The sequence below is a fragment of the Labrus bergylta genome, chromosome 20, assembly GCF_963930695.1.
Source record: "Labrus bergylta chromosome 20, fLabBer1.1, whole genome shotgun sequence".
Lineage (NCBI taxonomy): Eukaryota > Metazoa > Chordata > Actinopteri > Labriformes > Labridae > Labrus > Labrus bergylta.
The window spans coordinates 8,722,957-8,739,145 of NC_089214.1; the positions used below are offsets into that span (position 1 = coordinate 8,722,957).

The following is a 16,189-nucleotide window of genomic DNA, read 5'->3' on the forward strand; positions in this document are numbered from 1 at the left end:
GCTATTTCAGCCTTTTGAATTTTGCTAAATCAACTCAGATTACGGCCCTTTGTGTGAATATTTTCCCCTTTTCTACCCTGCTTTAATAGTAACCTTAATATGTTAACAGGAAAAAACAATTTGGGAGATACTGAATGACATCCCCCCCCCCCCCCCCCCCCCCCCCCCCCACACACACATTAGATTAGCTTAAAAAAATAATGTATTGATAGCTAAAATAACAGTTATATTCCTAGACCTCCTGGTTGGTAACCACTACACTAGCAAATCATTGTATGCTGTAGTTTTAAGATTTGTCTTCATAAGCAAACACATCTCTGCCTCAGACAGGAAAAACTGAACAAATGTCAAGAAAAGGCTTTCCTCAGGTGTGTTCACAGAGTTTTGTCAAATGAAAGAGTAAACTTGATCAACCACGACATGAAAGCAAAAACACTTTAGTAAACATCACCAATTGTTTTTTTTTCATTTCATCTATGCTCTGTTTGGAAATGTCACCATAATTCAAGGAAGTTTACAGACACAGTCAGGGTGAATTGTGCCTCAAAAGGCAAGAATGCATTGCTGGTGTGTGAAGCCATGTGGCAGGGTGTGGTCGGGGTAACCAACTAACCAGGGTGTCACGTTGTTTTTTCAAGCCAAAAGTAAAAAAATAAATAAATAAAGAACGGCAAAATGGAGCAAGTTCAGGCATGTTCTCGGTGTTTTGTTTCCTGAAAGGCATTCTGGGAAATGCAGTACATAAAGCAGCAGGCAAGAGTAAATCCTGAAGGTGAACTGCAGAGCGCTGTGCATGTTTTCCTTCAGTCTGGTCTTCTTCACATCTCAGTGAATCACACGGCAGGTTTAGCAAGATCCACAAATCACAACACACACACACTCTAAACTGGACACACACACATTCAGGGATGCACAGTTGTCATGGATCCACCCCCCCCCCAATACCTGCTTCCCGCTGTAGCTGAGTGACTAATGATACCATACTGTGTGTGTGTGTGTGTGTGTGTGTGTGTGTGTGTGTGTGTGTGTGTGTGTGTGTGTGTGTGTGTGTGTGTGTACACGGACGTACTCAGTGAATCACCCATCCTTCAAATTCTCCCTAAAGCTTGCTCTGCTTTGAGTGCTCAGGTTATGATGCAGAAAAAAACAAAAACAAACAGGTAAACAGGTGAACACATTTCCCATAATGCTCTCTGCAATGCTCCTCTCTGCAATCCACCTTCCTCCATTTTCACCACATCATGTCTCCCTCTTCTACTTTACTCCCTCCTTCCTCTGTACCTGTATCTCCCAGGTGGGTGACCTATTGGCTGCCGAATATCCCAGTGCATTGTGGGTCCTGAAGTCCCGACTGCGTATGAGGCTCTGTGGTGCTAACATGCTCCTGAGAAACGACTGCTAGGCTACAGGATGCAGCCGGCTTCTGCTCGTCCCTGACACTCTTTCCTGTCTCCCTCTCTCTCCCTCTCTCTCTCTCTCTCTCTCCCTCACACACACTCTGTGTCTACCTCTCTCATCCCTATTCTCTCTTTCTCAGGACTCATCCCTCCCTTCCTTCCCTGGATCCCTCCTACTTTCTCTCTTTTTTTTCGATCTATATTTGAACCGTTCTCACCTCTCTCTCTGCTCTGGTTTGCATGTCTCTCTGGCTCATGGGATAAGAGAGGGAGGGGCTTCCACTCTTTAACATTAAAACTTTCAAAACATCTTCTAGAAATATAGATTTAAATTAGCAGTCTTTTATTTACTAACAACATCATGCATATTCAGTGTATGCCTTTGCATGCAAAATTTAAATTAAACCTACTTAATATTTCAATGTTTGTGTTTAATGTACATGATGCATCATGTGTTAATAATTCATTGAACATTTCAGCGGTCAGACAGAGTTTATCTATTCAAATCTACAGTACTACCCTCTGAAATGTGGCATAAAGCAGCACAGCATGATCGACTGCAGTATTTAAGCACTGCTAAGACGTATTCCATCATCTTTGGCTCAAAACAAGTTTTCTTGTGCCAAACAAGGAGCTGCAGAAAATAAACAATCAGTCGTTAACACAATCGGAGACTGGGATGTTTCCCACTTTGCAAAGCATCTGTTATTACTGTGAGGAATTTTACAAAAGCTAAGAAAACATTTTTTTTGTTTTGTTTTGTTTTGAATGATAGTTGCAAAAAAAAGTAGAAAACTTTGGAAGTGGAAAATTGGTGCCACAACTCAGGTGTTTTGTGATCATGGGGAAATGGCAAACACATGACATCTGGAGAGATCGAGGTTTAATGACATCATAGGACATGTGTGTGTGTGTGTCTGAGCACTAACATGCATACTAACTGTGCAAAGTAAAGCACTGTGCTGACAATGCCGTGACATCGTTCAATAATCTGGGTCTGTGTCTGAACTGCCAATACTGCTGTCAATAATGCCAATGTAACCTTACTCTGTTACCTAACATATTATATCTCTATTTATCCTTATTTAGGAACAGTTTCTTTAAAGGTAACACTTATCCCCTTACTTTATGTCTCATGTTTTCTGTATTTCTCTTATATTTGAAGCTCTTTTGTGTCACTCTTTGTGTACTATAATGTTGGCTGACCAGAATTTCCTTGGGGATCAATAAAGTTCAATCTTATACACACAGAAAGGGGGAAACCAGGCACTCCAAGCATGAAAGATGTAAAAATGAGGAAAGAAATACTTAGCAGCTTAATCATTTAAAAATCCAACATGTTTGGACCATAGAGGTCTTCTTCAGGGCTGATGAACAAACACCTGTGGTGTGACTACACAACTATATATAAACTGCAGCCGACAAGGCAGTCACACGAATCAGTGAAAGAGAAGACAGGTGAAACACCGGCTGACGGCTGTAATCATGTGTTTTCGAGTTGGAAAAGGCACATGTACGCCTGCTCAAGTCGAAACAACAACTCAGAAACTCGGTAAAGAATTAGGAGCCGACTTGCCTACTCGTTCTCATATTCGTCACCACAAGGCAGGCAAAGTAAGTTTTGTTAACATTTAGATATTTAAGATTCTTACTTCATTCACGCATTGCACATCAACTTTTTGCTCAAATGGACACAATGAAGTCGGAAGAAAGACTTCCCAACTCGAAAAATGGAAGGAGCACATGAATGCAGCGCACGTTTTCAACAAGGCTTACAAATCAACCATTATGGTGATGGTCTCACACATATAAAGTATATTAACTACAGCCAATGAGAGGCAGCCACATGAACCTGAGGAAGCTGAGCAATCAGCACCAACTGAACACAGAAAACCCAAGAAAATATATAAACATGTATGTCAACAAAACAATAAATAAAAATGTCCCTTTTCTGAGCATTAGACATTTTTCCCTATTTCCAAGAGCACCAAATACTTTTCTACAATTTATCATCTACATCTTTTCTACATGTATATATTATCTTGTCTTAATAATAATGTTATGTAGTGTATAAAAGAAACAAATAAGTGCATTTTTTTTTTTTGCAACATGTCCCTCCTGAATCAAAAATAAATGTAAAAGCTTTGTTTTTGACTATTTGTCTCTTTTTCTGTCATGCACAATGCTGAATTCTTTTAAATGAATAATAATCTGCTCCCTAAGAATAAGAAAGCCAACAACATGACATATGAGTTAATTTCAGCAACTTTTTCCAAGTATGTTGTCTTTGAAATCAGTTTTTAATTTAATCTCAAACAGACAGTGATGTACACACCTTTGTACTTCTAGAAGCAAAACTGTAATGTAGTTCATTTATTCAGAACTGGATCTGCTGCGTCTGTTTGTGGGTGTTCATGTTTGCTATTCTGCTCCGCTCTCAATAACGACATACACATATTTCAAAAAAGAAAAGGAGAAAAAAAAGGTTCTGCTTCTTAGATTTTGGATACTGCATGTAATTAAATATTTCTATAACGTATGCAGCCCTACCTTAATGATTCCCAGCCTTACTCTCCTCCACACATGCACACATGCCATCAACACTGCATATAAACAGCGCTTAATATGGAACATCACACTGTTTGTTAATGAGACTCTTCATTAAACAGAGCTGAACGCAGCTCACAACGTTGAAAACAGCAAAGAGCTGATAAAAAAAAAAAACACCAACAGATTTTTGGGGCTCTGCGGTCTAAGAAAAGAGATTTCTGAGAAGCCAACGAGTTTAGGAATTCTGCCATTTCAAATGTATTTATGTGTGTACGTGCGTGTGTGCTTGTGTGTGAGTCAGAATGCAGATGGAGGATCAGAGTCGAAGCGACAGGATGCTCATGTAGCACCTCTTAATCACAGGATTAAAACTGCTAACCCTGCACCTGTTCTTCCAACACACACACACACACACACACACACACACACACACACACACACACACACACACACACACAGACATACACACACATACATAGTGTGCATACACAACTGATGCGCCAACACATGCATGCACATTACCTCAAAAACTACCTGTCTCTACAACCTGTTTTGGTCCCTGCTATGGTTTATTATTTTGGTCCCTGCTATGGTTTATTTGTATTAAGATACACACAAACTGACAACACACACACAAACACATGTACAGATTTCAACCACAGTGTTGCAACCACAATGACAGCACTAGCACATGTTGCCTCAAATTTTGCCTAAAGAAAAATACACTCCAGTCTCTACCTCTCTGAATCGTCTCGGCTTCAGGAGTTTTTGCTCTCTATTACTCAGGAGAAAAAAATTCATCCTGACTTATTCATCTTCTTTTTTGTAACCACAACAATGTTATAGTGAGAAACAATCTGCGGCATTAAAATCAGGTAAGGCAAAAAAATAAAAAATACATTTATTTCAGTCAATATAGCAACTGTCTTTCCATATATGCTTCATCTTGAAATATGTTTTTGAATACCGCTACGAGGTCATGTAGATAGGAATATGAATATAAAGCTTCATTATCAATATACTGATGAGCAACAGAACAACAAACTCAAATTATGATGGCACACCCTGAGTTAAACTACAAATATAAATAATTTAAGGCTTAAAAATATTCTAAACATAAAAAAGTATCAAAAAAAAAAATAGAAATTGCAATCTGATAAAAAATACATTACACAGCAGCGTACTACATGTAAACAATTACAGTTATAAGGCACCTGAACATTATGCAGACAGGGTAACAATAAATATGGGAGTATTCACAGATATAAACTAAAACACACAAACATAGAGTGCACTCAGTGAAACAGAAGTCAAGGAGGCGTCTCTGCAGCTCTGCATCACTTCACATCATCTGTCCTCTATCAGATCACATTAGGGGTCCTCATAAGAATAGAGAATCAGTGTGTGGATGTTCTGCACGGAGCAGCAGACCTCCCCAACGGACACATTACACACATCAGATCACATTAACGTAAACTCTGCACACGTTATTAACCTCCGGCCTGACGGGAAATCAACCAGAGTCAGAGGGTGTGTGTGTCTGGCTGCAGGAGAATTTTTTGTTTTTTTGTTTTTATACAGAGGTCGACGTTCTCCATGAAGAAATAGACGAGGATGTTTGTTTTGACAGATTTACGTAGAAATGCGACTTGTTGTGAAATACAAAGCTGGCCAATGCAGAGAAGATGATTTTGTTGCTGTAGTCATTTGAGGAAGTTTCAACATTCATTCATTTAATTATGTAATCTGGAGAATAAAGGTCTCTTAACAAAGGAATGCTTTGTAACTTAAATAACATTAAAGCACTTTTAATTAGTCCGTTGTTTTGTTTTTCAATAAAATTATACTTTTTTTTGATATATTGATGTAACAATACCATTTAATTCAATTTTTTTTTAAATTTGCAAATATGGCCAATTTAAATCGATTTGACAAAAATGTATTTTGCAATACCCTTTTTAACCAGCAGAGGTTGCTATCTGCTTTTGACTTCTCTTGTTTGATGTCAGTTGTCGCATTTCTATCGCTCAATTGAAAATTCCATTATTTTGCATTTCAAAAGAGCTTAAACTAAAGTTTGCTTTACTTCCTGTTTGCATTAAAAAAAACAACTTTTGTTTGTAAATTACAACATTAACTTATCCCCGGAAAAAGGAACTCGCCATGGATCACAAAGTTAATGATAATAGCCAAAGACAAAGGTAAAAAAGTGAACTGATTGATGTCACCAAGTGGAAAGATCTTCTCATCTGAGATGTCTGGAAGGTTTTTTTAAAGTGAAAAGAGCCATTCAATGGTGCCGTGGGGTCACCTTCATCGAATTACAAATAACACTTCAACACTGACAGTCCTTATTCAAATTCTTTATGTACATTTTGATGATAACACTAACTTGAATACAAGGACTTGAGTACTTTTAGAAAATGTTTTTTCTATCACTAAGTGTTATGAACTACTTTCACAACTTGAGTTTGTCCAAACAGTTCGGTCCGCTCCGGTCGTGTGTGTTTCACTGTAAATGTCTTAGGACACGTCAGAGTTAGTGAGGACGAGGGTGGTGTAACATGAATCCCCTGACTCCTCACACACACTCACACACACTCTCACACACTCTCACACACTCTCACACACAGGCAGCTAATGTATATCACACGTATTACATTACTGTGTTGTCACTTTGGAGAATGCTTGCTTTTCATTTATTTGATTTATTGGCAGAAACAGGATTAAATATTATTTAAAAAATGCTCTTTTCTAAGTGAAACATGATTAGAAATCACTATAAACAGGGCAACTTTCTGTCTGTGTGCCATCGGCTTTCTGAAATATCACCTCACATCAGCTGATCTCACAAACATAAACACCTTCAACTCCACAGAGCAGAAATTTAACTCAAGTTGATAGACGGCATGAAGTTAAAGATCTTTTATGAAGCTCTCTGATGTGACGCAGGAAACAGAGACGATCCCATACTTTATTTGATTCAAAGATTATGATTACAATGTCTGGACTTGAGAATGAGTTTGAACTGAGTAACCCTCTGATGTCAGTTCAACCACAAAACTGACCCTCTTACAATAACAATGTGGTATGACCTATTCAGCAGACTTAATAACTCCAATCTGACCAACTAAAAACAAGCTGAGCTAAGTGACCATTTGGGACGTCCTTTGCCCCTAAACAATAGTATTGCTAAGTCACAGATTTCTGTTCTTACCAGTTTTAATAATCTGAGCTTTATATTTGAACTAAGCCATGAAACGTGTGTAACTTCTTCAACTCTCTTATAGAGCTCCAATAAGCCATAATATAAAATATTACCTTCTAGGCTACTGTTTTATAAAAGACAAAAGTTTAGAAGACGTATCTGAAATCAAATGTGACAAACTGATTTCACAAATTGTATACAGCAAATATTCCACACAGTCCTCTTCGTAAAAAAGCTTCACCATGACCCTGATTTTAACATGTAAATGGTTTATTTTTATGGTTTTACCCATTAGAATTTATTTTCTTTGGGCATTTTTGATTCTCTATACACTGTTATTTCTTTCAGGGATGACCAGGACATCAGTTACTTTCTGCCTTTTTAAAGCAGCAGTTGCCTGTGACAGTCATATTATTGCGATGTAAGCTTTGAAATAAGTTGTTAACACCAGCTGCACTCCACTCATATTCATCCAAACTTAAAGACGACAGGACTGTTTTTACAGCTCTAATACATAAAGCAAAGTCCACATCCAAATATAACAGGAATATTTTTTTTTGTATGTTTGTTAGGCTATCTTGTCATTTGATTGACTGAAAAGAGACCTACAAGCGGCACACACACATTCAGGAGCACTACTCACAGCCACGCTGTTGTGTTCTGGTCCACAGCAGCCTAAAACTGTCCCCTCATTTTCCCCCTTCAGCAGCCTGGCTTGCCCAAACCGGCCGCCCTCGAAGGGTTGTTCTGCTCTCTGACGGTCACCTTCCATCCTGGTGAGCAGCAGCAGACGTCTGAGCGCCTTCAGTCTTCTCCTCAGCGCTCTGATGAGGCCGGTTAAGGCGCTCAAGCACGCCGGTTTGGCCTCTGCTGCGCAGTGTGTCATCACTCAGTGAAGATCGGAGTGTTTGTGAGCAGCGACAGTGTGGCAGTGAGTGACTTGGACCGGGACAGGCAAACAAGTCAGTGAGTCAGTGAGAGGGGATACCCAGAGGAAGGGGAGGAGGGGAGGGGGAGTCTAAATCAGGATGGGAAGCGGGATCCCCCTTTGACTCCCCCCTACACCCTCCTGTTCACTGACACACAGCTGTGACCTTCCACCCCATGTTTCCATCAGGTTTCCTGGAGATCCCCATCAACTCCACACTCACATAACTCTGTGACCAATGAGAAAACACCACGAGGACGAGAGTCCCCTCCTCTATTTTCAATCACACCCACTCAGGTCAGAAAGACAAACTTCAACACAAAATTTTGTCCAAAATAACAATCAATCTAAGACCTCATCAATGATTTTATTCAAATTAAAAGAATTATCCATAAACTATCTCTTAATTTTCATTCGAGCAGCCACACAGCTAGATGTTAGCGTACACTTACTTCAAAGGAGCCTTAAAAACCATCCTGAATTGTTTGGAAGTTTCTATTTCTTCTTTTAGAGAAGAAGCATTATTTTTATTTAATTGGAATATTTACACTATCTAATAAACAGTAGTTAAAAATTCTCAAACATGGGGAGCAAAAAGAATATCAAAAAATCTGGTATTTCTCTTTTAAATAAAAATATTTAAAAAGCATTTACACACTTTTTCACTTAAACGCTATAGAAAGGAATAATACAAAAAAAAAAACATTTTAAATCAAATCAAATAAATCTCTCTCACTAAAATCGTAGTTCTGGATCCAAGTCAGAATTCGGTTAGCTTTCTCAAACCTACATCAAACCTTTCAGACGCATCTTAAAGCAACAGCATTCGGTTAAGTGCGCTTTGGTGCATCGAGGGTCTCAGACTGCGCTGTTGTAAAACACACAGTGCTGTTTAGAAAGCGTGCTTATGTTGACAAACAGACTGGCAGTGCAGGCAAAGACTTTGTTAGAAGCCACAGAACCATGTAGACTGACAGGTTACAGTAATATTACCAGATTTTGCACAAATATGACTCTGCCAGCATCCACAGCCTGTGGATTAGGGGGAGTCCTAATTGTGATATCCGTTTATCAAATCATCCAGACCTTAAGGAGGAAGTCTGCAATATTCCTCATCTGAGTCTTCTTTAAGTAAGCCTTTTGTTTCAGTGATAACTCACAAAACATGTGGAATTAGGATGATCTCTAAAAGCCTGAATAAACATATAACACACAAGGATAGAGACATAAAACAAATAAAAGGTTTTGTTCCTGACGTACAGGAGATAATCAATGACGCACACACATACACACATGAAGTAACCCCAAACCCCACATACGATATACCACACTCCAACAAAGTCACAATGAGGACGGAGACAGACCCCTCTCAAAATCCTCCACCTGTCACAACCCCCTCCCCTCCCCTCCCCTCCCCTCACGACAGACAAACACAATGTACACAATGCCAGTGTGGACGGTCGACAGGATGGGTGACATTTCTTGGATTACCTCCACCTGTTGTCGCCTTCCAAAAGTGTGCACTGGTTTCCGCTCACACTAACACAACAGTGAGGGGGGAAAGAAAGGTGGAGCAGGGCCAAGGACACAGATAATGAAAATACAAAGAACACTGCAAGACTAATCAATGTTTTTTTATATTTATTACTCAAACGTAAAAGTTTCATCTGGTACTAGAGGTGATGCTCGTAATCATATAGACAAAAATATCACCATCTCTGCATCACTACCGGCCATATTCATCTTGTTTCCTGCACATTTAGTCTTTATCAAACACCCTTTGATAAACACATTGTGTCGAACAAAAGTCTTTTCACACATGCACAAAACTCAAGAGTATTTCCTGAAATTTTTCTTGGGTGAGCTGCATGAACGCAAACGGTAGAATTTTCGGGTAGGTTGATGACGTACCAGCCCACCTGATGATCGATATAAAGGCAATAAAACTGGCATTAAGGCTTTGGGCTGTGTTGCTTTGTCTGCCAGTTTGGATATGTTGTAAACAACACCAGTGTTTCCCCTACCATTATATTAGGGGGGCCGCCCTCCCGCCCCCCCTTTTTGTGCCTTTATTGTAGAGATAGGATAGTGGATAGAGTCGGAAATTAAGGAAATAAGTCTTTTCAGGATACCTTTCTGATAGAACAGGACAGCTGTAAAAGTAACGCATGAACACCAAGATTCCTTCAAGTGTTTGTGTCGGCGTCCGTCTGCCCCATAGACCGTCTGCTTGGGCTTGGGTGGACGTTTGAGCCAAATTTGAAGATATTCCCTACAGACGTCCCTGGGATATTGCTTTCATGAAAATGAAAACAGAATAATGACCAGAGAGGTTTTTATTTATTTTTTATTTTTTTGAAATCACATTATGATGTCATTATGAGGTTCAAAGCTGACCTTTTGAGGAAAAAAATGGCACCTCATGATGATTTTATCCAATTAGTAGTCCTTTCAGAGACGTTGCAGTGATCTTGACCTTTGATAAAAAAAAAAAAATCATCCATAAAGCAGAGGTGTGTTTGTTTGTGTCTAATTTTGAAAATATGTTTTTCACAAGAAAGGGAAAAAAAAAAATGCTGGGCCAACAACCCATAAATAATCTACCCTTAGCCCAGATTGTTGCAGACCCTGAGAGATAATAATACCATTTTATTACAAGCCCAGCATTTACAATTTTCTGCAATTCTTCAGCTTAACATGGTACAAACATTTCTAGACTCAGACCAAAATATTTGCCAACTTTCCAGTTTGTTGTTCCAACTTGAGCGGGCTTTTACATGAATCACACTGCAGACCAGGAACCAATTCTTCTGATTGTTCACCACATAAATTCAGGATTATTATCACTCAAAGCAGTATGCCACCCTTTCTCTAACCCCTCAACTGAGATATAAATTAAAACACAGCATAAAGCATTTAACAATGGTATCTCACTTCAACTTCAGCCTGAGTAGCTGAGAGTCCATTTGTTAATTTACTTTCAGCAGAGTTTGGCTTAAAAAGGAAGGAGCGCTTGTTGGTGACGTAGTTTATTGCAGTGATGGATGGCAAGTGTCAATAGTGTGTACGTGTGTGTGCGTGTGTGTGTGTGTGTGTGTGTGCGTGTGTGTGTGTGTGTGTGTTTGTGAAAGTGTAATAGTGTGTATGTGAGTGTGTGTTTAAGACAGAGAGAAAGGAAATTAAAGATAAAGTGACGCCTCATTTCCAGCATCCCTTTCAGATCCCTGATTAACTCTGCTAATAAAAATAGATGCAAGTGGGACTCTTGTAATAATACCGACCAGACTGTTGTAATGTATTCTTATCCCAGCAGCGTGTGTGTGTGACATTGAAATGGCTGGTTCCTTTAAATCCTGATCTATAGCCTTTGTACTGTTGCTCTGAGTGTGAGTTGCTGCTAGAAAGAGCATCAAATAAACGCCTAAAATGTCAATGTATTGTAAACGTGTGTGTGTGTGTGTGTGTGTGTGTGTGTGTGTGTGTGTGTGTGTGTATGTATGTGTGTGGAAAGCTTCTCCATGGCATCAGTTATCATGGGCTGAGTGAGCGGCATGCCATTCCAGACAATCTGCACCCCTTTAAGCCTGTTACGCAATCAAATTAACAGGCCGGATGGCCAGGACACACACACACACACACACACACACACACACACACACACACACACACACACACACACACACACACACACACACACACACACACACACACACACACACACACACACACACACACACACACACACACACACACACACACACACACAAAAGACACCGCACACCCACACGCACGCTTGGGATTTGTCAGGTTAGAGGCATAAAGTGCATTTCCGCTGGCCTTGCCCAAGGCTCAAATATCACACACACACACACACACACACACACACACACACACACACACACACACACACACACACACACACACACGTCAGAGATCAGAGAGTACATTAAGCTGTAAAATGTTAGGGTAAGTGTGTTGTTCTTAGGCCGCAAAACATTTCATGGTGTTTACATGACATAAAACAGTAACACACACACACACACACACACACACACACACACACACACACACACACACACACACACACACACACACACACACACACACACACACAGAGCAGTGACTGAAAGAGAAGTAAAGAGCTCCATCTACAGATTAAGAGAACACATCAACAGATAACCATTGTCATTTTTGACTGACAGGAGATTTCTGGGTAATGTAGTGCAGTTTAAACACTAACATGTTGGCGTGATCAGTTGACTTTCACAGAACCTAACTGGACTTCTATCATTATTTTACTAAATAGTCTTTGTTCTATAGAGTTTATTCTCTACTTTACAGGCTCGAGAGTCTCTTAAAGGAAATGAAATCTGGAACAACTAGAAAACAAGTAGAAAGAAAGACAAAAATGTTTGATACATAAAGCTATCGTTTTTTTATACTGTATTGAGGCTCAAAAACACGATAATGTTTGTTTTATTAAAGATCCCATTTTATCCTCATTTTCATGTTGTCAGTCTGTGAAACCTATCAGAACAATAGGCCTACTTTAAAGATGCTATCCAGTACGCCACTTCTCCTATGTATAAACCCATTAGTAAGCGAACAGTAAACTGATGTGAAAAATGAAACGTTCACTGTCTGTCTATGTTTCCTGTATAAGCCTGTAGGCTGTGAGGGCCCTTAGTCAGATTTTCCGCGAAAGCACCTTGGAAGTGACGTTCTCTGCGCGCTCTCCACTTCCTCCTCACTCCACTCCTCTTGCAGAGTGAAACAGCAGCTAACAGTAGTTTATAGGATCCAGGGAGTCTCAGAGGGAGCTTCGCTCTGCTGTGCGGATAAAGACCGACCCTGAGATGGCTGTCTTTCGATTTTCTTCTTTTTTTTTTTAAATAATTTGTTAATTTTCCTAAAAAGGATTTAAAAATTACAATATACTATGTAATTACTTGAGTTACTACAATATACTGAAAACTTCTGTAAAACTCATCAGTAGCAAGCTACAAAGGCAACAGACCAACAGAGGAGAAAAAATAAAGATGGAGAAGAAAGAAAATGTGGAAAATGTAGGTGATGGAGGAGTTTACAGTACAGAATAAAAGAGAGAGAGAGAGGGAGAGAGAGAGAGGGAGAAGGAGAGAGTGCATTAAGAATTGATGAAGAGGAACAGAGGAAGGACATCATCATTAATTCAGGAGCGGGAAGACAAGATCTTCAATCTCAGCTCTGCACACGTACACACATGCACGAACACACAGTCACACACATGTACACACAGTCTCTGTAGCAGCAGATGAAGGTGTGTGAGTGTGTGAGTCTGTATGTGTGTCCTGTCCTGTCCTCTCTGCTGTAACTGATCTCCAGAGAAGTGCTCAGAGGACTGAGGGGATTCAGAGGATGAGGTGAAACGCAGTGACGAAGTGTCAGGTCCTAAAACTCTCCTGGTTTCATCAGGAGGTCAAAACTGAACATGTATAACGGTTATAAAGTTATAAAGTCATAAAGTCAATGATTTTAAAACTACAACCCCCAGGATGCCTTTCTGTATAACACAATGGTACAAACATAAATTCTGTTATGGGCTTAAAATATTTAATTTTTCTTCACTTTGAGTTAACTTGTACGCTTTGTTTGCGAAAGCAACAATTACAAAAAATAAACTTCTCATTCTGATAGCTAGTTAGTCCTACAAAGTTCATTGAGAAGTTGTATTTTCTCTTACTTTCTTTCTTTCCTTCTTTTTCATTTGAGCTTGTTTTTTAAGTTTTTTACTTAATTTTGAAAATGTATCCACTTTTGTAAGGGTTGTTTTATTATATTGGGCAAAAACATTATAACTATTTAACTATAATTTTATCAATAAAGAATTCATATTTTCTAGAAAATTAATTAAAAATATAATTGACTTTGAAAAAAGCTGAAATGTTTTATCCATATTGCCAACTTCTTCAAATATCTTAAAATCTGGATTGACAATGAGGTAAAAAAAAAAATACTGCTACACTGAAAAAAAAAATTAAATCAAGTAACAGACACAGAGAGGGGGAGACAGAGAGGAGAAGTGAGAGAAAGAGACAGAGCAAGAAGGATGGAAGGAAGGAGAGAGAGAGTGGGAGAAAAAACAAAAGAGATATAAAGGGAAATGGGAGACAAAGGTTAAGAAAGAGACAGAGAGGAAGGGTTAGATACATCAACTAGAGAGAGAGAGAAAGAGAGAAAGGATGCAAAGATAAAGAGACAATGACATAAAGTGACAAGGGGACAGACAGTGAGAGAGAGAGGTATGAGGAAAGGGGACAGCTAGGAGACGAAAAACTTTGTCACCATACCAACCGTGTTACCATGGTTATCTGTCCATAACACACACACACACAGATACAAACACACTCACACACACATAGATAAAAGTGAACTGTCGGACAGTTCTGCCACCATCTCTCTCTCTCTCTCTGTCTCCTTTCTATTCATCCTCTATCTCGCTTTACCTTCCTCTTCCTCCACCTTCTCTCTCTTTCTCTCCCTTTTCCCCCCTCACTCCCCTCATTAGATGAAATCAAAGAGTTTCATCTTCTGCCAATCGAGCTGCTCTGATCAGGACGACTGAGCCTCTTAATTATACCACACACACAAACACGCACACATAGACACACACTCAAATATGCAACATGTGAGTGTGTTTGAGCCTGCGCTGCTCCACGGGGGGAAGAAATAAATGATCACTCGCTCTCTTGCTTGGCCCACATTTTAAATCAGTTTCTGAAGCTGGTTATCTGCACAACATCTCCTCACACTTTCTCCTCAGACTCCAATCATGATCATCAGCATCTCCTCCTAGCCATAAGGCACACAAAAAAAGAAAAATTTCTGTCACATTTTTTTTAGATAAACATGCATACAGCTGCATAAAAATTATAAAAAATATATTGATGACCCTTATATAAATTCTGATTTTCCTCATTACCACAGTCACACATTGGTGATAGCTCTGAGGTTTCCATGCTAACAGCTGCAGCAGCATGACTCTGGTTCCTGCAGCAGATTTACTCATGTAAACACGTCTCAGGTGTAATGCCACTAAGTCCCTGGTGACATAATACTGTCTACATAACACAAAGCATGATGGGAAACCCTTGAGGAACAATTTTTTTTTAAAACTCTAATCGCATGTAAGTGTATGTTAGTGTGTTTGTCTAATCTCAGCAGGGGACTGGCAGGAAATAATTCCTGGTAAAAATTGTGTGAAATAAATAGCAGATTAAATTAAATTGAATTTTTATTGCAAAATCCCTGCTATTTATTGTCTTTTTAAGTCTGCCTGAATATTATGATATATATCATATATATGTATATTATTTCAGAATATATTAAATCAGATAAATATTAAAAATAAAAATTGTTGATGTCAGCAAAATGGATGAAGATTCAAAGGAATAAAGCAGGACTAATATACTGCCAATGCAAAGTGACAGCTCTGCTCAAAATACAACACCACTCACACACACACACACACACACACACACACACACACACACACACACACACACACACACACACACACACACACACACACACACACACACACACACACACACACACACACACACACACACACACACACACACACACACAAAAACACACATACACACACACTGACTCCTAAAACAATATTAACAAAGTCAGACCATGCCAAACAGCGACTGCGTGAATCACGACAAATGAAACAAACACAGACAGCCAAAAAAAGACAATCTGTAATAACAGTCTGTGTCTCTGCATGGTGTGAGTGAGTGTTTTTGTCTGTGTTGTGTGTGTTTATGTGTGTGTGTTAACTGTACCTGAAACTGCCTGCTCAGAACGTGAAATAAAAGTGTCTTCATCGTCGCTCCTCTGCTGTCACAACGCAGCTCAAAGTGATTAACTGGAGAACTTGTCGCAGCACACAGCGCCCAGCGCCCAGAGGGAAACACACACACACACACACACACACACACACACACACACACACACACACACACACACACACACACACACACACACACTGAAATACACACAAGCATGCATGCACGCACACACAGGAACACCCTCCAGCTGTTCATCTTGCAGATT

The 16,189-nt window shown here is 39.4% G+C and overlaps 1 protein-coding gene across 5 annotated transcripts in view; it reads right to left on the minus strand.

The window, feature by feature from the left end:
- Positions 1–16,189, minus strand: part of rps6ka3b (ribosomal protein S6 kinase, polypeptide 3b) — a 50,426-nt gene that overhangs the window by 14,233 nt on the left and 20,004 nt on the right. For 2 of the 5 annotated variants that reach the window (XM_065948607.1, XM_065948608.1), the window contains exon 1: positions 15,919–16,189. This exon is cut by the window's right edge. The exons of 1 other annotated variant lie outside the window; for it this stretch is intronic. In XM_065948607.1, coding sequence (XP_065804679.1) covers positions 15,919–16,189 — 271 coding nt within the window. Of the gene's footprint in view, positions 1–1,281; positions 1,906–7,798; positions 8,220–15,918 lie in introns of those variants that run through there. 2 more of the 5 variants (XM_065948609.1, XM_020645923.3) reach the window with 2 other exon arrangements.